Below are 18,304 nucleotides of genomic sequence, written 5' to 3' on the forward strand. Positions count from 1 at the left end.
CAAGATTCCCCAAGGTCTTGCCATTCAGGAATAGCTATTCTGTTATGCCTTCATCTCCCTCTCTGTCTGTTTTATGCCTCCTTTATTTTTCCTGTTGCCTTTTGCTGTCTCAGGTGTCAAAAGTGAAGCTCAGCACAACTAAGGGCAGCACACCCATGGTGCCTTATACAGGGCACAATTAAGGTCAGGTGGTGCTAATTGAAAATTCATTAACCTGGGTGATTGGGAGAATGGTAATTTACAGACTAACACTTGCAAGAGATCAAGATTTCTGTTTTGTAATCTGAACACCTTGATTTAGTTCCAGACCTGTTAATATTTTTGCCTTCCAGACCTAATGTGACAGGCAGAGGCACACCCCATGTTTGTTGTAAAATGACTGTTTATTGCTTCTGACTCTAATCCTTTTGATGGAGTTCTGCACATACAGACACTGCACACCTGTGTTTAGAACAAAGCAATATGCAAATGTGCTCTTCCTGTGCAGAGGAGCATAATTGGGCTTACTTACTGCAAAGTATCCTCTAATAAGGTATAGGTACGCAGTGTGGTCAGTCACTATGGTGGTGGTGTATTTCTAATGCATGTTTCTGTGCTGTGCACTGTGAAATTCACAACTTGGCTTGTAGCCAAAACACTTTGTATTAGGAGGATGTTTATAAATTTGAGTAATGCAATTGTCATTTTAATTTTTAAGAGGAATGTAGGCTTACAGCTTTTGAGAAACAACTTAACTTGAGCACAACACGAGTAGACTAAAATACTGCCTGCTGCTTTCCCATTGATCCTTCCATTAGTCAGCTTTTCCCTGTTTTTCCTTATTTTTTCTGTTTAACATATGAGTTGCATGTGTAACTTTCCTTTCCCAAGTTTACTTTGTTTTGCAGATATCTAAACATTTCCTTCTGGGGAAATTTTCTAGGAAAACTTGGCTCTTCTTCCTCTTCCCTATTTTCTCCTTGCCAGTCATGGATAGTAGAGCATGTGAAGGAAAAATATCTCAGTACTATTCCTGCAGAGCTTGCTCTCAAAGTGTTTTAGAGCAGTTCAGAATTTCTGCATTTTGTAACACTGAACAGTGTAAGGCCTGAACTAACAGATGTAAGGATTTGACATGCTCTGGGAGACCGTGTGTGGTTTGATTCCAGTCATACTGACCTGAGATGTCTACAGAGTCTCTGTCACGGCCTGGAGTGCTCTGGGGGGGCTCTGGTTGGGTCATTACACTTGCCCAAAGCAGGCCAGTAATTCTCACTGGATCCCACTGCCTGCCTCAGGGCAGTAACAAGGCCAGTGCATTTTCCCTCTGACAGCAGCTTCACTTGGAGCAGAACTAGCTCCACTGATTTTTGCCAGCTCTCCTCCCAGGCTGCCCCCGTCCCCTTGCATGGTCCAGGCTTGTCAGTGTATGGAATTGTCTCTTGCTCCAGTGTTTTGCTAATAATTCTTGCATGCTGTAATCTGCCACTTAATTTTTAATGTTGGGCACATTTAGACCTTCACTTTATAATCTCTTTGTCTCTTTCTTTCTCTCCCTCCTACCCTCTCTCTTCTTTTTCTCCCTTTCCACTTTCACTAAAAATCCCTTCCCCATAGGCCCGAGCGGAGCCTGCAGGTCGGCCCTTCGTGTCTGTCGCAGCCCCCGTGTCCCCGCAGACGAAAGCGGTGACGCCCTACGCAGCATCGCAGCCGTCCCCGCCGCTGCCACCGCCCCCGCCGCCGCCCCCTCCGCCCCCGCCGCCTCCACCCCCTCCACCCCCGCCCCTGCCCAGCCAGGCGGCCCCGTCCGCGGGCTCGCCCGCCACCATGTTCGTGAAGTACAGCACCATCACCCGGCTGCAGAACGCGGCCCAGCACGGCGGCCCTTTTGCCAAAGCCCCTGCTGCACAGCAGGCCCCGCCGCCGCCCCCGCCCTCGGCAAAGCCTCAGATCCTGGTGCCCCCCAACGGGGTCATGCCGCCCCCCCCGCCCCCACCACCGCCCCCCACACCGGGCTCGGCCATGGCACAGCTGAAGCCGGCACCTTGTGCCCCCTCTGTGCCGCAGTTCACGCCACCACCACCGCCACCCAAGATACATCAGGTCCAACCAAATATAAGCCAGGCCACTGTTGCCTCCTCGTTGCCACCACCACCTCCTCCTGTGCCTGCTCCACCACCACCCCAGGCACCCCCAAAGCCTGTAATGGCAGCTCTGCCCCCTCATCCTAGTGGGAAGGCAGCATCACCAGGGGGGGTCACACATGTCACTCCCCCTGTGACTGCAGCCTTGCCCCTTGCATTAAAAAAACAACCAAGTGTCACTTCTCCCCAGGTGCCTCCTCTGCCCCCAGCCCCTCCTGGCCCCACTCCCCCTGCAACATTCCCAAAGCAGCAGAGTTTCTCAGTAAAGCCTCCTCCATCCCCTCAGTCTCCAGTGCCATTGGTGGTGAAGCAGATAGTCAGCCAGTTCCCCCCTCCTCCCACGCCACCTGCCACTGAGCCCCAGCCTCTGAAACCCCTTCCACTGAGTGTGGCTCCACAGTCGCCTCCAGCAGTGAAGGCAAAGCCCAAATGGCAGCCTGCTGCCGCTCCTTCACCAGATTTCCCCCCTCCTCCACCAGAGAGCAGCTTAGTGTTTCCTCCTCCACCTCCTTCCCCAGCTTCCTCTGCAGGTTCTCCCCCGCCTGACAAATCAGGGTCTCCAGTAAAAAAGGCCGGCAAGACATCAAGCCCCGGAGGGAAGAAACCACCTCCAACACCTCAACGCAACTCCAGCATCAAGTCCACAAGCTCCGCTGAGTACCATGAGTCCAAGAGGCCTTCAGTGGACCGCCTTGTCAGCAAATTTGCACACTCCCCAGAGCCATCAGGATCTCCTTCCAAGGAGTCATCGCCTCCTCCAGCCCCTCCAAAGCCAGGAAAACTCAACCTTTCTGGTGTGAGCCTGCCCATTGTCCTTCCACAAGGGGGGATCCCAGCCAAGGCTTCTGCTCCGAGTGTGTCTGGAAAGGAACCTGTGGTTGAATTCCCTTCACCACCATCCGATTCAGACTTCCCACCACCACCCCCTGAAATAGATCTTCCTCCCCCTCCAGTAGAAATTCCATCTGTGTTTTCAGGCAACACCTCCCCAAAAGTCGCTGTTGTAAATCCCCAGCCACAGGTGTGGTCAAAACCATCTGTGAAAAAAGCCCCACCACCCACACGGCCCAAGCGGAACGACAGCACCCGACTGACACAGGCGGAGGTTGCGGAGCCCCCGGGGTCAGCTGGCCCACAAGTGCCCACCTCACCCAAGTCCAGCCTTAGCGTTCAGCCGGGATTCCTGGCAGACCTCAACCGGACGCTGCAGCGGAAATCCATCACCCGGCACGGCTCGCTGTCCTCCGCGCGCATGTCCAGAACGGAGCCCACGGCCACCATGGACGACATGGCCCTGCCTCCGCCCCCACCAGAGCTGCTGGCTGACCAGCAGAAGACCAGCAGCTTTGGGGGCAGTCATATATCTGGCTATGCAACATTACGGAGGGGGCCGCCCCCCGCACCCCCCAAAAGGGATCAGAACACCAAGTTGTCACGGGACTGGTAGTCAGTCCCCAGGGCCAGTGCTCTCCATGACTTGTGGGCTGCTCTGTGATCGGCCAGCCCGTGATCCCGTGCATGTGGAGAGGATGTGGGGATGTGGATGATAGCCCCATTAAAAGAGGTGATCTCAAACTGCAGCTATGGCTAAATGTAAAGACATTCCCCTTTTATGGCTAGGTTAAGAAAGATGGGGGGCTTAGGGGTGTTGATACTTTATTGGGAAAAGTGGGTAGAGAGGTGTTGGCTTCATTCTTTCAGTTTCTTTTACCCTTCTTATGGATTGGACCAAACCCCCGTTTTCTTTGTTTTTCTGCATTTAGGGGAGGGGGCGGGAGATAATTTTTTTGTAGTGTCTGTCCACGTGAGACATGTTTGTGCATGTATAATAAGTGTAGGTATATAATATATTGTGATATATTTCGTCGCAATTATAGAAGATAACCAGAATGTTTTTGTAGAACCGTATTTATTGTTTTCAGTCAGTATATTATCTGGAATCGGACTCTAACTGGTCAAATCTTACCATAAACATGGAGATGTAGGGGGCACTTTAAAGAAAGGAAATAAAAAACCCAAACCCACGAACTTCTCAGCAGTTTGTGGTGGGTAAATTGTGCAAAGCTGAGGTGTTCGGCTGGTAACTGTATGTTGTCCATTGATTGAAAAGTACAGATGCAACATACCAAAACATTCTGGTCATAATACTACTGAAAATGAGTATGTTCAGAGGAAAGAAATGGATTTTATATATAGTGGGCTGGAGTGAAATATATTTATACTATAAAGAGCCTCCCCCTCCTTTCAAATAGTTTAAAAATATACACTGATAGAAATTATTTCAAACTTATTTGTCCATGCAGTTAAGTAGGATAAATATATATTATTCCAAACCATTATGCATTCTAACTGATAATAGGCTCAATCATTTGTTTCTGTGGCTCAAGATGAATATATTTGTGTTAACCCCTTCTGAAAGCTGCCAGGACTCCTGCAATTGAAAATCCTGCCAATCCCCAAGGCTGACCGACGCCGATCCGTGAGCTGTCCATGTAACTCTTACCCTGAATGAACAGGTAGGTTTCTGTAGAAAGCGCTGTGTGCTCACACAGGCATGCACAGTCTCACCTGCTCTGGGCCTGGTAAGAGGTAGTGTGTTCAGAAAAACAAGCGTCTGGAAATGTGTGAAGAAAGTGTTGTTTGTCATTGATTGGAAATTGTCAGGAAACTCCCTTCTGGAAAGAGAGAAGGGAGCAGCAATTTCAGGACAAGCAGAGTAGGAATTCTCTCTCTTTTCTTTGACCTGCCAGAGACTGTGACCAGTGCATTAACGTGTTTATTACAAAGTTGCACTTCTAGCAGTCAAGGAAGAGGACTGGAAATAAAACAACCTTAAAGAGGCAATAACATTTGCTAAGAATTTCATCTAAGGGCCCATATGAGTAGAAAACAGACTATTGCTTTCCTTGTTTTTTTATTAGTCACCGATTTACAATCGGTCACCACATCAAGCATGACAGTCCTTTTTCTTCAGTAGCTACTTCAGTAGCTTGATTGTACACTCTTACCCACAAATTCAGACCTTGTGATAAGGTAGTGTAAGTGGTCTTCTGTATCATTGCACATCCCTTGCAGGGTGGTGGGACACAGCCTTTGTAAAACAACTAAAATACTTGGACTGTAACTACCCCATCTTCAGCTGTTACAGCTTCCCTTGTCAGCATGGGGATGTTGTCAGTACATAGTGTCAACAGGCTCATAGGGCAAATAATTCCACTGTTTGCCTACTTTTTCTCCAAAAGCAAACTTTAAATGCTTTGTCTTTCCCAAAGAATGAAACAAAGACAGCAGCTTGACCTGGCAGTATCTGCTCATGTGTAAAACCAATATAAACTAATCTTTCATTAAAGTAATTCAGGATGATACATTTAAGAAATATTGTGACAGTGTCCCCCATTCCCTTTTTTTAATAATGTTTTTTTTTTAAGTCCAAATAATGAAATAAATGTCTTTGTGAATATTTTATGAATAGAAAAAAAAAGTTTTGCTAATTTGAGGTGGAAAATTACACATCTATAACTATATAGTTTTAAATAGGTGCATCATGAAAAGAGAAAAATTAGTGGTGCTGTCTCTGCTGAACTGTTTCATATGATTTTTTTAAAATCTGTTTCAGCACCTCTGGAAATTGTTTTAATATTTCAGACTAGATTTTTTGAGCAATAAGAGTATATACCATTATGTGCATTTTTAAAGCACTGCTATGGAAAGGCACTTTTTTGTATCTTTCAAATTGTTCACCAAGTTTTGTTTCTACTATTTTTGTGCTTACAAAGTGTCCTTAAAAGCATTTGCATTGTTATTTTAAGCATGCTCAGTGTAGCTGGTGACTAACTTCAGAGGAGAGTTGTTAAGCTATACTGCAGTTCATGGGTGCTGTAATTTTCACGTTGCTCCTGCTGCTGTGTCCCGTGCGTAGCTCCTGGGGCTCAGACACACCAGAGGGCAAAAGGTGCTCGCTACAGCTGTAACTGCTGGGCCCTTCGCCATGATGGGGAGGTGGGCACATTCTCCTGCTCCTGGCAACATGTGCTCCCAGGTGAGAGCAGTCAGGGAATTCTGCTTACCCCATCTGTTTTTCTTTTCCCAAGATGGCCTCACTGGTGTCTGTCAGTTCCAGCCCTTTTACTGTAGTTCATTCAGTGCGGGTACCTCTGAGCTTTGGACTCTGCACATCAATGTTTTGAGTGCAATTTCTTCAGAGGCATTTCAGCTTTGTTCTCATTTTCCTGTGGCCGCATTTATTTCCCCGGTATCTCTCCCTAGACAATTAATCCATGCTTACTACTGCAGGCTGCCCACAGCTTGCTGGGAGACAGTTGTGCAGCTCCTAAGTCTGCAGCAAAAAGAATGAATGTCAGCAAAGGTGGCACCCTGTATTCCTTCTAGTTAAGAGTTTCCTTCCTAAGGCAGTAGTGATGCAGTGAGTGGCTGCTGCTTGCTTTCTCTCAGCTGAGCATGGAAATTTGGCTACAGTGTGGTTCAGACAACCTGGTTGCCTTTTCAGGTTATGAGATAGATAACCCCCCATTGTAACTTGCTTTTCCAGTATATTTACTGATTTTGTGACAGTGAATATTTACATCTTATTTTGCAAGTAAGTTGTTTTCCCCCATGTGCAGTCATCTCATAATTGCACCATTATATTTATTAAATCAGAAAATTAAGGGGCTGGATTTCAGACACCCAAGAAGAGGTTTCCTGCTACAAATATGGGCAGTAATACTTTTGGCAGTTTTAAAATGGGCATGTGAAGGCTGAGTGTTCATACTCCAGACACAAAAGTGCTTTGATCCCAAAATGCAGAGTGTACAGCTGTAGTTGCATTTCATGAGGCAGAGCACGGGCTGGCCACTTGTTAAGGTGGGTCAGGGGACCCTGCTGCTGCAAGGGCACCTGAGAGGGCTCAGCTGTGTTCAGTAATCTTTTCTACATTCAATCTTCATTTCCCCTCTGCTCTGCAGCGTAGCATCCACCTCTGAGTACCAGAGCCCTGCTCAGCCAGGTGTCTGTGCCTGCAGCCCAGGTGTAGAAAGCAGGGAGCTATTCTCAGACACTTATTTCACCATTCAGGTGTGGGGAGTTGCTTTGAAAGGGAAAAAACAGGCTCTTCTAGCAGCACTAAGCTTAGATGAGAAATTACTTTTAAAACTAAAAGAAGTCACAGGTTCTAAACAAACAATAGGTAACATGTTTCAGGTGGCTATGCTAGGGAGCCTGTTTAGTCTTTTAACATCTGTAGCTGGGAGAGGAAGTTAGGCACAAGTGTCTGAATCATTCTCTTACTTTCTATGGAAGAGGAAGTTTCCTGCTTCACCCTGCACAGTGGTTTCCTCCTGTGGCAAACCACCCTTGACTGCTCTGACTTGGTGATGACCTCAAAGCCAAAGAGCTCCTCTCCTGAGCTTACTCTGAACTTGTCTGCAGGGCAACAGTGAGTGACACATCAGGGAAACAAAGTGCTGGTACCTGGATTATTTGGTTTCAGGTCTGAGGGGGGAGGAAGCAGTTTTTTCAACAAGTGCATTTTAACATTTACTGGGCTTGCACATTTAAAGGTTTTCTGATTCCTTCTTTCTGTGCCCTTAGGCAACCAGATAAAACATATCAGCTCAGAGATAAAGCGTGGCCAGTCTTCCTCTCACTTAAAATTCTTTTTCCACAGTTTAAGGAACCAAAAGTGCCATTTCAACAGCAGGAGGGCAAAAAGAAATTTTCTGCTTTTTACAGAAAACAGCATAGAACCAAATTGTTTTGCTACAGTGGTACTATCGCAGGTAAATTTGTTTCTTATTCAAAATAAGATTATAAGTGGATCCTAATATGAGTATTATTTCAACTAGTGTCATGTTAAAATCAGTTGCACTCCAGAAAAGCAGTATGAATTCCTGGCAGAAGGTAGTGAGGATGAAGCCAGAACATGGGAGTTTGGTTGTTTGCTGGGGTTTTTTTCCTTACAGCATCACTAAGGTGTAAATTACGTACTCAGTCGCACAGTGCTCCTCAGCTGCAGGTGAGTCTTACTACTTGGGGCCCATTTGTGGCACCTGGTGTTGAGCTCTGCATTCATTCCCTTGCACCACTGGGACAGACTCCAAACCAGAGAGGTTTTAACACTACAAGGGATAGTTTCTCTTGGATTTTTTGCCACATGCTGGTGGGGTTTTAAGCTTTATTTTGGAATTCTGAGTTTCTCTAAGCTGAGTAATTTTCCTTTCTGAATTTTCTTTCCTTCAATTAAAAAATGCCCATGAAAGGGAAAAAAAAAAACAACCAACAGGGTTTTGTTGCAGGGGCAGCACTCACTAATACGTGACACAGGCTTGGTCTAGTTGTGAGAAGTTTAAGACACTAAACTGCAAACGAGATGAAAAACACAGGCTAATTACTCTAACTGCTACTAACCAACCACGGGAAAAGTGACTTGGGTGATGATCATTTGGTGCTCTGAGGCACTCGGTGGGGCAGGGACTCAGTGAGCTGTCTGCTCAGCAGATGGATCTTGGGTAAAGGGGAGGTAGAGAAGGTGGTAGAAACTTGGAGGAACAGGAACTAGTGCTGTAGAAATGAATGAGAAGGACCTTCAGTAACAGATTGTGAACACTACCCCCCCCTTATTTAAATGCTTGAAGGCAGCTTGTCTTTTAGGAGATTTTGGAACTCAGCTGGTTGTTATAGTGGAAAATAATTTCCTTCCAGCTTTCCCAAGATGCCAAAGATGCATTCTGAGCTAAATTCCAGGTATGCAGATATGTGTACACCAGTCTCTTGTTGCCAGGGTTCTCATACTGCTGATCTCTAGCAGGTGTCTGGTGAGAGAACAGGGTGCCACTCTTGGATGTTGTGTGTCCCTTGCCTTTCACCAACATTGGGAACTGGGTACACACTTGCAAAGGACAGTCTAGCAAACAAAGCTGTGCCTATGGCACCCTGCTGGCTGATTAGGTGCAGCACAATAATGCTTGTACTTCTAAAAGAAAAACTAAATGTTTTGTCATAAGTTTCAATTGGATATCTTAGGCCTCCTAGTGGACTGCAGTGGACCAGAAATGAACTGAAGTAGCAGTCTGGTTTATAGCTTACACTAATTGTTACCAGTCACTGGGAATATTCTGTATAATGCTGGAGATGCAAGTGTAAGAAGTGTCATTGCAATGATGATATGTCTGTGCAGCAAACTTGTGCTGAGTGCTGTAAATACATTCATGTTTACTGCTTTAAAAAGAAAATTGCACATTTTATCTTTCAATGGGATTGCCTCCCCTCTTCTTCCCTTTCCAAACAGAAAAGAAAAAAAAAATCAAAGCTCTTTTAGACTGATAGTGTCAGGTTGGGGGGAGCTTTGCCATATTATAAATATATATAAATATATGTATAAATATACTTTTTTAAGCATGAGAGAGGACAAAAGAAATACTACATTATAGAGTACCCAATATAGATCATTATACAATGGAATATGCACAATTCAATAAAGATGTAGTTAAATTTAATACTCTGTTTTAATCCTCTGTCTTGCAATTTTCCTTTTTCATGAGCTCAGACCCACACTGTGTTTTCAGGTCATCAGTGGTTCCTCTCAGTGTGAGTCAGGTAGGTGATGGCCTACAGCTGTACGCCATTCCTGTGCTCACTCCCATGGACACTGCTGCTATTCCTTTGCACAGTTCTGTCTGCTGTGCAAAGCTGGCTGGACCAGCCAGGCACTGCACACCAGTTAACAGGGCTGAAGAGGACCCCGTGGGAAGGCTCCCCTTTCCCATCTGCTCCTTGCTTGGCCTTGCAGAGTGCTGGCCAGCTCTGCTCACATGGAACAGCTGCTGGCTGGTAAGTGCTGCTGTGGCCCTGCTCTGGGGGCTGCAGGAACCTGCCTGGGAAATGCTCTCAGCCTCACCCTGCAGCCCTCAGCAGCAGAGGCTTGAGAATGACATTAGTGAGTACAGGCAAGGGGCAGTCCCACAGAGGGAGAAGAGCTGCTGAAGGCAGCAGATGCCAAGGTTTGTACCTTTACTGTGGCAGTGCTGTGCTCAGAGAGCCTTGGGGACAGGCTCCTGCACGCACAAGCCACAGTCCCTGGCCCTGGTGCGTTGAAGTGTGGAGCCAAAGACAAGAAATGTGACACGCTGTGGCACGCTCACAGAACACATGAAGTGTGCTTTGTTCTTTTTATTTAGGGCTCATAACAAGAGGGTTTAGTACACAGCAACAATTAATTCCAAGTACAATTAAAAAAATTTAAAAATTGGGTTTTTGCACTCACTGGAAGGTGGTTCAAATGGCACACACACTAAACGTTACTGGCGGCATACAGCTCCCCAGAGTCCTGTGGGCTTGGTCATTTACAGTGGGCTCTGCATCCATCCACTGCAGCAGCAGTGCGAAAAGCAAAAGCAGAGTGTGCTGCTCCAACTGCAAACCAAAGGGGGGGTATCTGCTTTCAGAAAAAGTGCATGGACAAAATCCATGTTAGACACTGACATCTCCAGAGAATTCATAGAAACTACTTGTCCATGCAAGTTGCAAAAGACACTTTTTCAAATGTGAAAAGAAGCACTTGTTCTTTACAAAAAAATCTTGGACATGTCAGCACTTACTGAGGCGCTGTAATGGAAAAAATTTGTACATAGCTCTTCCTGTTAGTCAGTAGTGGTAGGATTCTTCAGAGGTGTAAAGAGAAACTGGAATAAACGTACTGCACCCATTTCAGCAGGGTCCTGGGTGTAGGCTTACCTCTGGACAGCAGGCCCCTGCTGCCATCACTGTCTTGTAATATGTCTTGTAATAAGCACAGGTGCTAATAAAGTTTTGGTACATTTAGAGTACCAAAAAAACCCCCAAACCTCTGCCTCCATTGGCTTTAGATTACACAAAACACATGGGTGGGGTTTTTTCCAGATGAAAGCAGCAGAACACCATGATTTGTGAATTATTCTTTTTAACAGCAGTTTTCAAACTGTGGCTGCATCAAGCTTTCAGCATGTCCCCATGGATGTGAGGTGGGGGTCTCACTATGCTTTAACATCAGAAGTAGGTAAATAGGACTGTTACTGCACATTGACTTCAGCTACTGTGGGGGAAAATCCCCAACACAAACCACACATTGTTCCCTTCTTGTACTGTTCTGACCTCTTGTGTAAAAACCATTTTATCCACAAAATGCAGCTGTGCCAAATACTGGGAGATGCCAGAAACTGGGGAAGATGAATACACCTGTAAGCACAGTAAATTCTTGTAACTGGCACCCCAGAAGCTGTAGCCCAGGATCCTGCTGGTACTCGGTTTCCACCACCACCTCCCCTAGAGGTTAGTGTTGTAAATACTTGCCTTAGTGAATGCAACAGTGTTGTACCTTTTCTACTGCCACGGTTGCCAACACAGGTACTGAAGTCCCTGCATGGGGTTTGTAATACTGCCTGAAATGCTGCAGTGCCTTCACCAGTGACTCTCCATACTCTGAATGTAACTACTGCTCCTAGTAAAGCCACAGCACCACAGTCTGTCCAACAGCATCCTCTAAGCAGCTTCCAAAAAGGACCTGCAGAGAATACAGATGTCACCTGTTTTACAAAATGGCCTATTGCACCTCTGGGAGGAGAAGCTCTGCAAATGCTCCCAGTTTACTAAATCACATAAAGTTCCATCCTTTCCAGAAAAGAAAACATGGAAATTTTGCTCTATGCCTGGAGCCCACAGACATAACTAATAAAAAAGCAGGCTCGTTTCCAGCAGAGAAGTGCATCCACAGCATCTGTTAGGAGTAGTGGAAGTTGCTAGGAAGAGGACAATATTAAGTCACCATCAAGCACAGGTGGGAAGCACCACAGAAGTGCAACAGGATCAGTGCAGAGTCCTCTTCCACCTCTAGTCAATAATGTGCACATCCACAGCAGGCAGGCAGCCCACACACCCCCTCTGCTGGAAAAGGCTCCTCAGTCCTGCTGCTTCCTTGCTTTCTTTTCATGATCAACTGAAACACCCCAGGTAAAAGTGGCACTTTTCAGAAGCTGCATTACTGCCACTGTCAACTTTGGCTGTCACCAAGAACCCTCAGCAGCAAGAGAAGAAAATGCCCAGCAGCTGTGAAAGGAGAACCAACTGCTCTAGCAAGAACTAGCTGGGTCTAAGCCTTTCTGGCACCCACGGGTAAGCCACCCAGCCACACACCACAGGACCTGTGGTTCACACCAGCAGACATCTCCAGACACTCTTATGACATCCAACTGAACTATCTGCAAAGATAAGCTGAATTCCAGGAACATGGTCAGCCTCCTGACACACACCAAGCTGTCATCTACCTCAGGGCCAAGCCACACCTCTTGCCCTCCAGTGAGAGCCATGGCTCTTCAGCGCCTCTGTGTCTGTGTCTAACCAGTCAGACCATCAAGTGATCCAGCATTGCTGCAGCTCTCTGCTGCCTGCTCCAGCCACTGCACCTTGGACATGCCCTCAGGACACTCAGGCATAGAATTTGCTGGTCACCCCTCCTGCCCCTCTCAGCCCTCTGCTGCAACAGCTGAGGGGAAGGGGAAAAGGAGGGGAAAGAACTGGTCAGACACATGCAACCTCAGCTCTCTCTCTTTGGCTGGAATGAAGGCACCAAAATGAACCTGCTTCAGCACTAGATGTGGACAGACTCAGTCAGACCTCCTCTCATCAGGCACACAACAGAGAGGCAGCTGTAGTTAATAGCTTTGTCCCTGGTGCCAAGAGGAAGGAAGAAACCTTTGATACACAGCAAACCAAGGCAAAACACACCGCTAGAGGGTGCTGAACAATTTCTGTGCACAATGAAATCCGCTGGCTGGGCTAAGGCAGTTCTCACAAAGGGAGAAACATCTACATTTTGGCCATTCAGCACTCTTTGGGCTATGCTGGAGTGTCTCCTTCCCCCACCTCTCACGCATACACACTCCCGCTTCAACAGCCTGTGATGCAAAACACCATGAGCTGTGGCAGCAAAACTCTGCAGTGAAGAGATGTTGTGCACCTTATTTAAAATACTGAGGTGTTTCTCCCCCAGCCCCCCATTTGCCACCCCCTTTTAAAGTAAACCTGCAAATTAAAAAGGGGTGGGGAAGAGAAGGTTTTGGACAAGGAGAAGTACAAGGGACAAAACCGGAAACACAACCCTCACTGACTTTACTAGCATGCAGTCTATGTAACATTAATATACAAAGCCTGTTTACCTTGGCCTGGTCTATGACCATTACATCACATCATCCCCAAACAAGCAACAGAATTAAAATCTGTACAAAATAAAAATATGCATAAAACTCAACAAATTTCTTTACATTAGTACTGTATAATAAAGCATAAAACCAGCAGGAGGTGACCCAGAAATTCCATCCACAGCAGTTCTTGCAGGATAAACAATTCCATGTTCTATCAGCAGGGACCACACTAACCCCTGGCCCATCAGACCAAAGCTAGTTTTTCAGGAGCTGTCACACAGCTGGCCTGAAAGTGGAATCACTAAGGGTTTTGTAGCCTCATCTTCTGTGCTCTGCAAGCATTCATCTCACACTGCTCTGCTCTCACAACACAGAAAGCTTGCAAGAGGAAAAACCAGCTGACTGAAGAGAAAGTATCACACACACAGTGGGAGTACACACTACCCCACCCACCTGCCAGAAGTGCTCAAGCACCAGCTCTTGCTCAAACTGGGTTAAGACATGTTTCACTAAAGTGTGACCTGCCAGCTGCAGCTTGGGTGCACAGGCAGAGGTTCAGCTCTCACTTAAGAAATCATTAAGCTGCCCTAACGATGCATTTGAGCACTGTGGGCTCAGTTTTTGCCACAAACATATCCAAGGCAAGAGAAGCCAGGAAACCTCTGATACTCCTGGAAAACACAGCTGCCCTGTAAGCACCAAAGGCTTGTGAATGCTGCTGTTGAATCACCTTTGCTAGAAGCACCACCTCTCTGTGCCAAAAGCTTAGACCTGCCCAATGACACTAGACACAGTTACTCCAGTGACTGCACAACCAGTGGTTCTGGACTTGCTTCCACAGAAATGATGGGCTGAGGGAACTGAACATGGCTGGTTCTCTTGCTGCAAGAAAATTTTTCAGAGAGTAAAAGGCTTGAAGGGTATCCGTTCTGGCACTCATCCCAAACAATGCTGTCAGCTTCCAGAAAGAAGACAACATGTGGACTAGCAAGGGAGAAAGCGACTTCTATCTGCACACAAGTTTCTTCAAAGTTGTCCTTCCTGCAGACTTTAACCAAGCCAGTTTCTTGTGCACTGTCACAGGAGTTCCACAAGCTCACAGCAGGTGATCACATTCCTCCATGGCCTACAAACACACCTATTTGTTTGTTCCTCTTGCCCTCTGAGCAGCTATGGCACCTCCCTGTGCAGGCTGGCACCAAATCTGCACCTCCATGCTGATACTGCATTAACTACCAAGCAAGGGGCTGGGTCAGTTACCTGTACTGGTGCCAGTGCCATCACACATCCAGCCCTGCTCTCCTGTGCACTGCTCTTTTTTAACACCAGCCTCTCCAGCTGCAGCACTCTCTCACCTTGGACAAGCTACTCTTGCTACCAGCTTGGTACCAGAACTTGGCCAGGTGACAGTCTAAAGATGCCCTTGCCCAAGAGGCTCTCAATTTGCAGGCTAATAAGACTTAAAAGGAAATTTAATTAGTTAATGCATGATATTTACCCACAGGTAACATTTAGATGTTCCTAAGGGCAGATGAGTATAACCATCACTTACAGTGATCTGCTGTGTACAATCACTGAGCAGAATTGTTAACTGAGACTAAATTAGAAAGCCAAGTATCATCACAAGGGGCTACAGAGACTTCACTTGGTATTACTCCACCCCAAGCCACCAGTACAGCTCAAAATACCTGTTATAATAAACAATGGAGAGGGCTAGGGGAAAAACTAGGACTACTACTAGTTACTGCTTGGATTTCCATGGGAAACCAGTACACACAACAGCCCTTTTTGCTTCCACTGAAGAGAATTTGGCAACAGACATGAAGACGACAATTGCCGTCTGTCCTGCCTCTGCACAGGGCTCTCACAGTACATATGCAAATCTAGTTGTCAAGTACAAAATAGCCAATTTACAATACCTGATTGGATTTTTAAGATTATATTGTGCATAAAACTAAAGTTGGGGGCAAGTTTCTCTAGTGCAAGCAGGCATGAGTAGATTTGAACCTTAGACCACACCCCCTAGAGTTAATCCTCAGACCCCAGGAGGACCTGTAAACTTTGTTTCGCCTTCACCATCAACGGCATCTGTGAGTTCTGTTTGAACCAGCAGCAACCGTGGCAAGGAGCTCGCTGTGGAGAGGAGCACAGTTACATCAGTGCAGAACACAAAACAAGTATGTGGCATTCAGAAGATGAGAAATGGGGGTGGGGATCCTCTGGGCTGCAGCCATCTGAATTGTCTAAACTGAAAGGTGAGTGAATGAAAGCCGGCTCTGTGTGCCCTGGGTCAGCCTACGTGTGCAGAGCAGCTGCAGAAGTGTGTATGCTAAGGAAGTATCCAGCTATCTGAAAGGCAGTTAGAGGAACGTCTCTGTGTAGAAATCCCAGTGTTTGCTAGCACATGACTGTTCTTCCAGCTGCACAGGAGTGTAGTGTAGAAACAGGAGGGATGTCCACTGGCCAGTAACCTTCACCACAAGCATCCAGGACATCCCCAGTGCCAGGCACTGCTTCCAATGGTACAGTACCATGAGGGCACACAGAACTCCTGAGACAAATCCCAAGGCCTGTCAGAAGTCAGAATTCAAGTGAAGTATGAGCTAATCAACAAGTTTGTTACATCTGAATGGGTCAGCTTAATTCAAAGTCAGATAGCTCAGGATAGCCTCTGCTGGCAGCTGAAGAGCCATTTGTTCAAACAACTCAAATCACTATTGTCTTATCATGAGAGGGAAAAAGAAAAAAAAAACAAACCAAACCCAAAAGAGTGGTTGTTACAATTATCCTTCATTCAGTTATACTGGATGGGGCCCCAGAGGCTGGTGGAGCTCTGGTAAGCCCTGACAGCTCCTGCAGCAGGAGATGCAGTGTTCTGTCCTCTGGTCTTCACTCTGAGTAATGCATGATCGACTCCACATAGTTCCCTGGGAACAGCCCCGTCACTCCATTCATGACCCCCTCATACCAGCCATCATCATTTTTCTTGATGACGTAAATGATGGCACCTTCCTGAAACGAGAGCTCATCTTCCTTGTCCTTGGTGTAGTCATAGATTGCCACCACTAGGAAAGAACAGAATGTGAGTGTTAGGAGAGCTAGGGGAGGAGGAGGAAAATGCAGTCACCCTCCCTCAGGTAGGCCCTGCCTCACCGTGTGCCAAATGACCTGCTGAGAGAAACAGTTTCTTCCGCCCCCTTTTGTACAAGCTCACACTTTGAAGCACATGAGCCAGGGCTCCTTAAACTCCTCTATTATTACTATTTCCAGACCCACCAGAGGAAGTGTCCAACTGTATGATAAACTTTTGGTGTGGAATGATACAGCGAGGTGGTTGTGAATCCCCATGGCTGTGACCACTCAGAACTATTGCTACGTGTGCTAAACCAGATCTCAGCACAGAAAAGAGCAGGAAAACATGGAAGAGGGAGTGTACCAAGAGCTCAGTTCAGGCCACAGTACGAGTGAGCCAAGGCTGACATCCCACACCTCCATCTACTTTAGCCACTTCCACATTTAAATCTCTAAAGGGTCATGTGCATCTCCATATCCAGCAGCCACTTCCAGGGACACAGCAACAAGGTGGGCAAGTCCCTGTTAGAAGCCACGAAGAAGGAAGGTGGAAATGTACACATAGTATATCAGGACATTTTTCTTACAGCGGCAGAATATTTTAGTGATGGCACAAAAGCTGTTAGGTAAGGCAAAGAATTTGGACAAAGCATTGGAAATATTAAATAGAACAGTCCTGAAATGCCAGAAAATAGACATAACATTGATAACATTTTTCCAATCTCGGTGCTATCGTCATGTGTTTCATAGAGAAAGTTAGCTATGCCAGACTCTTGAGTACTTTACCAAATAGCATCAGTCACTGCTTTGAGAACTTGCCAATGAAACATGCAGTGCTGCCACTAGGGAAAAAAAAAGTATGTTGGACAGGGATCCTAAAATCTTGTGCTGGGGATAGATGGAAAGATACTCTAAAGTAAAGCAAGGATTAAAAATTAACAGCATGTGTTCATAAAACCACTGTCCAAGAGTCCTACTAAACTCATTATTTGTTCCAAAAGAAAAGAGGTCATTTCCTTTTTGAGGGAGCAAAGAAATCAACACAAACCAACACTAGGGAAACCTGGATTCAGAAGAGACTATAAAATATACAGATCAATCCCAGTGGAAAATCAGAGTATGCAAAGAATTTTTTTTTTATCATGTGACTAGAGCATACTTTGAAAACACATATTGTTAGCTCTACAATTGTGCCAGCAGTTGTGAAGTGACTTATTCTGTACAAATAATTCTAAGCAAACAAAACACCAATGGAGAAACAAGTATGACTTTTAGCTTGAAAAACAAGTGTATGAACATGTGATGCATTCAATTTAAGTCCTTCAAAATTCCTTTTTAAGGGTTCTGAAATTTCTTCCTCGAGTCACTGTGCTATTTTTCTTCATTCTCTTGATGACAATAATAATTATCAAGGACCACGGTAAGTTACAATTCCTTTCTTTCTAACTTTTGAGTGTACTCTAGTTCCTTTGGATACTGAATGGATTCACTATTTCATGATAACAAGAAGGAAACTCTTCCCTAAATTTGTGAAGAAAATTTGCTTTTTGTTCAGCCTCATAAAATTTACCTGAAGCCTGGTTTTGTTTTTACATCACCACTGCTTCCTCCAGTATATTATTTGTGTACTGGCAACAGTCCTCTCTCTAAAAGGCTGTTTAATCCCTCAGTCTGTAGTCCCATCAGTTCAAGCTGTGAGCTTGTCACATACCCCGAGTTATGAGGAGGCCAGGCCAGCACCGCAAGAAAGGCTCCAGATGAGACAGGAAGCAGCAATACTGACTCAGGAGGTGGCATTCTGCCCTGTCAGACTAAGCCAGGGCTTCTTTTAGTTTCTGTCTGAATGTGTTTCAATGCAGTTACAAAAAACAGAATTACTCATTTAGGTTGATATTCTTCCAATGAGTGATCTTTGGTTCTTCAACAATTACAGAGTTT

General features: G+C 45.9%; 2 protein-coding genes across 10 annotated transcripts in view; one reads left to right on the forward strand and one right to left on the reverse strand.

Moving 5' to 3' along the window:
• The window catches only part of RAPH1 (Ras association (RalGDS/AF-6) and pleckstrin homology domains 1), an 80,876-nt gene extending 71,260 nt beyond the window's left edge, over positions 1 to 9,616 (forward strand). For both annotated transcript variants that reach the window (XM_030952286.1, XM_030952287.1), the window contains one exon: positions 1,597 to 9,616. In XM_030952286.1, the coding sequence (XP_030808146.1) occupies positions 1,597 to 3,570 (1,974 nt within the window). In that variant the 3' untranslated portion in view covers positions 3,571 to 9,616. The remainder of the gene's footprint in view (positions 1 to 1,596) is intronic.
• Positions 9,617 to 10,255: 639 nt separating this feature from the next.
• The window catches only part of ABI2 (abl interactor 2), a 65,030-nt gene continuing 56,981 nt past the window's right edge, over positions 10,256 to 18,304 (reverse strand). For all 8 annotated transcript variants that reach the window (XM_030952293.1, XM_030952292.1, XM_030952290.1 and 5 more), the window contains one exon: positions 10,256 to 16,359. In XM_030952293.1, coding sequence (XP_030808153.1) covers positions 16,184 to 16,359 — 176 coding nt within the window. In that variant the 3' untranslated portion in view covers positions 10,256 to 16,183. The remainder of the gene's footprint in view (positions 16,360 to 18,304) is intronic.

The sequence above is a fragment of the Camarhynchus parvulus genome, chromosome 7 (assembly GCF_901933205.1).
Source record: "Camarhynchus parvulus chromosome 7, STF_HiC, whole genome shotgun sequence".
Classification (NCBI taxonomy): Eukaryota; Metazoa; Chordata; class Aves; order Passeriformes; family Thraupidae; genus Camarhynchus; species Camarhynchus parvulus.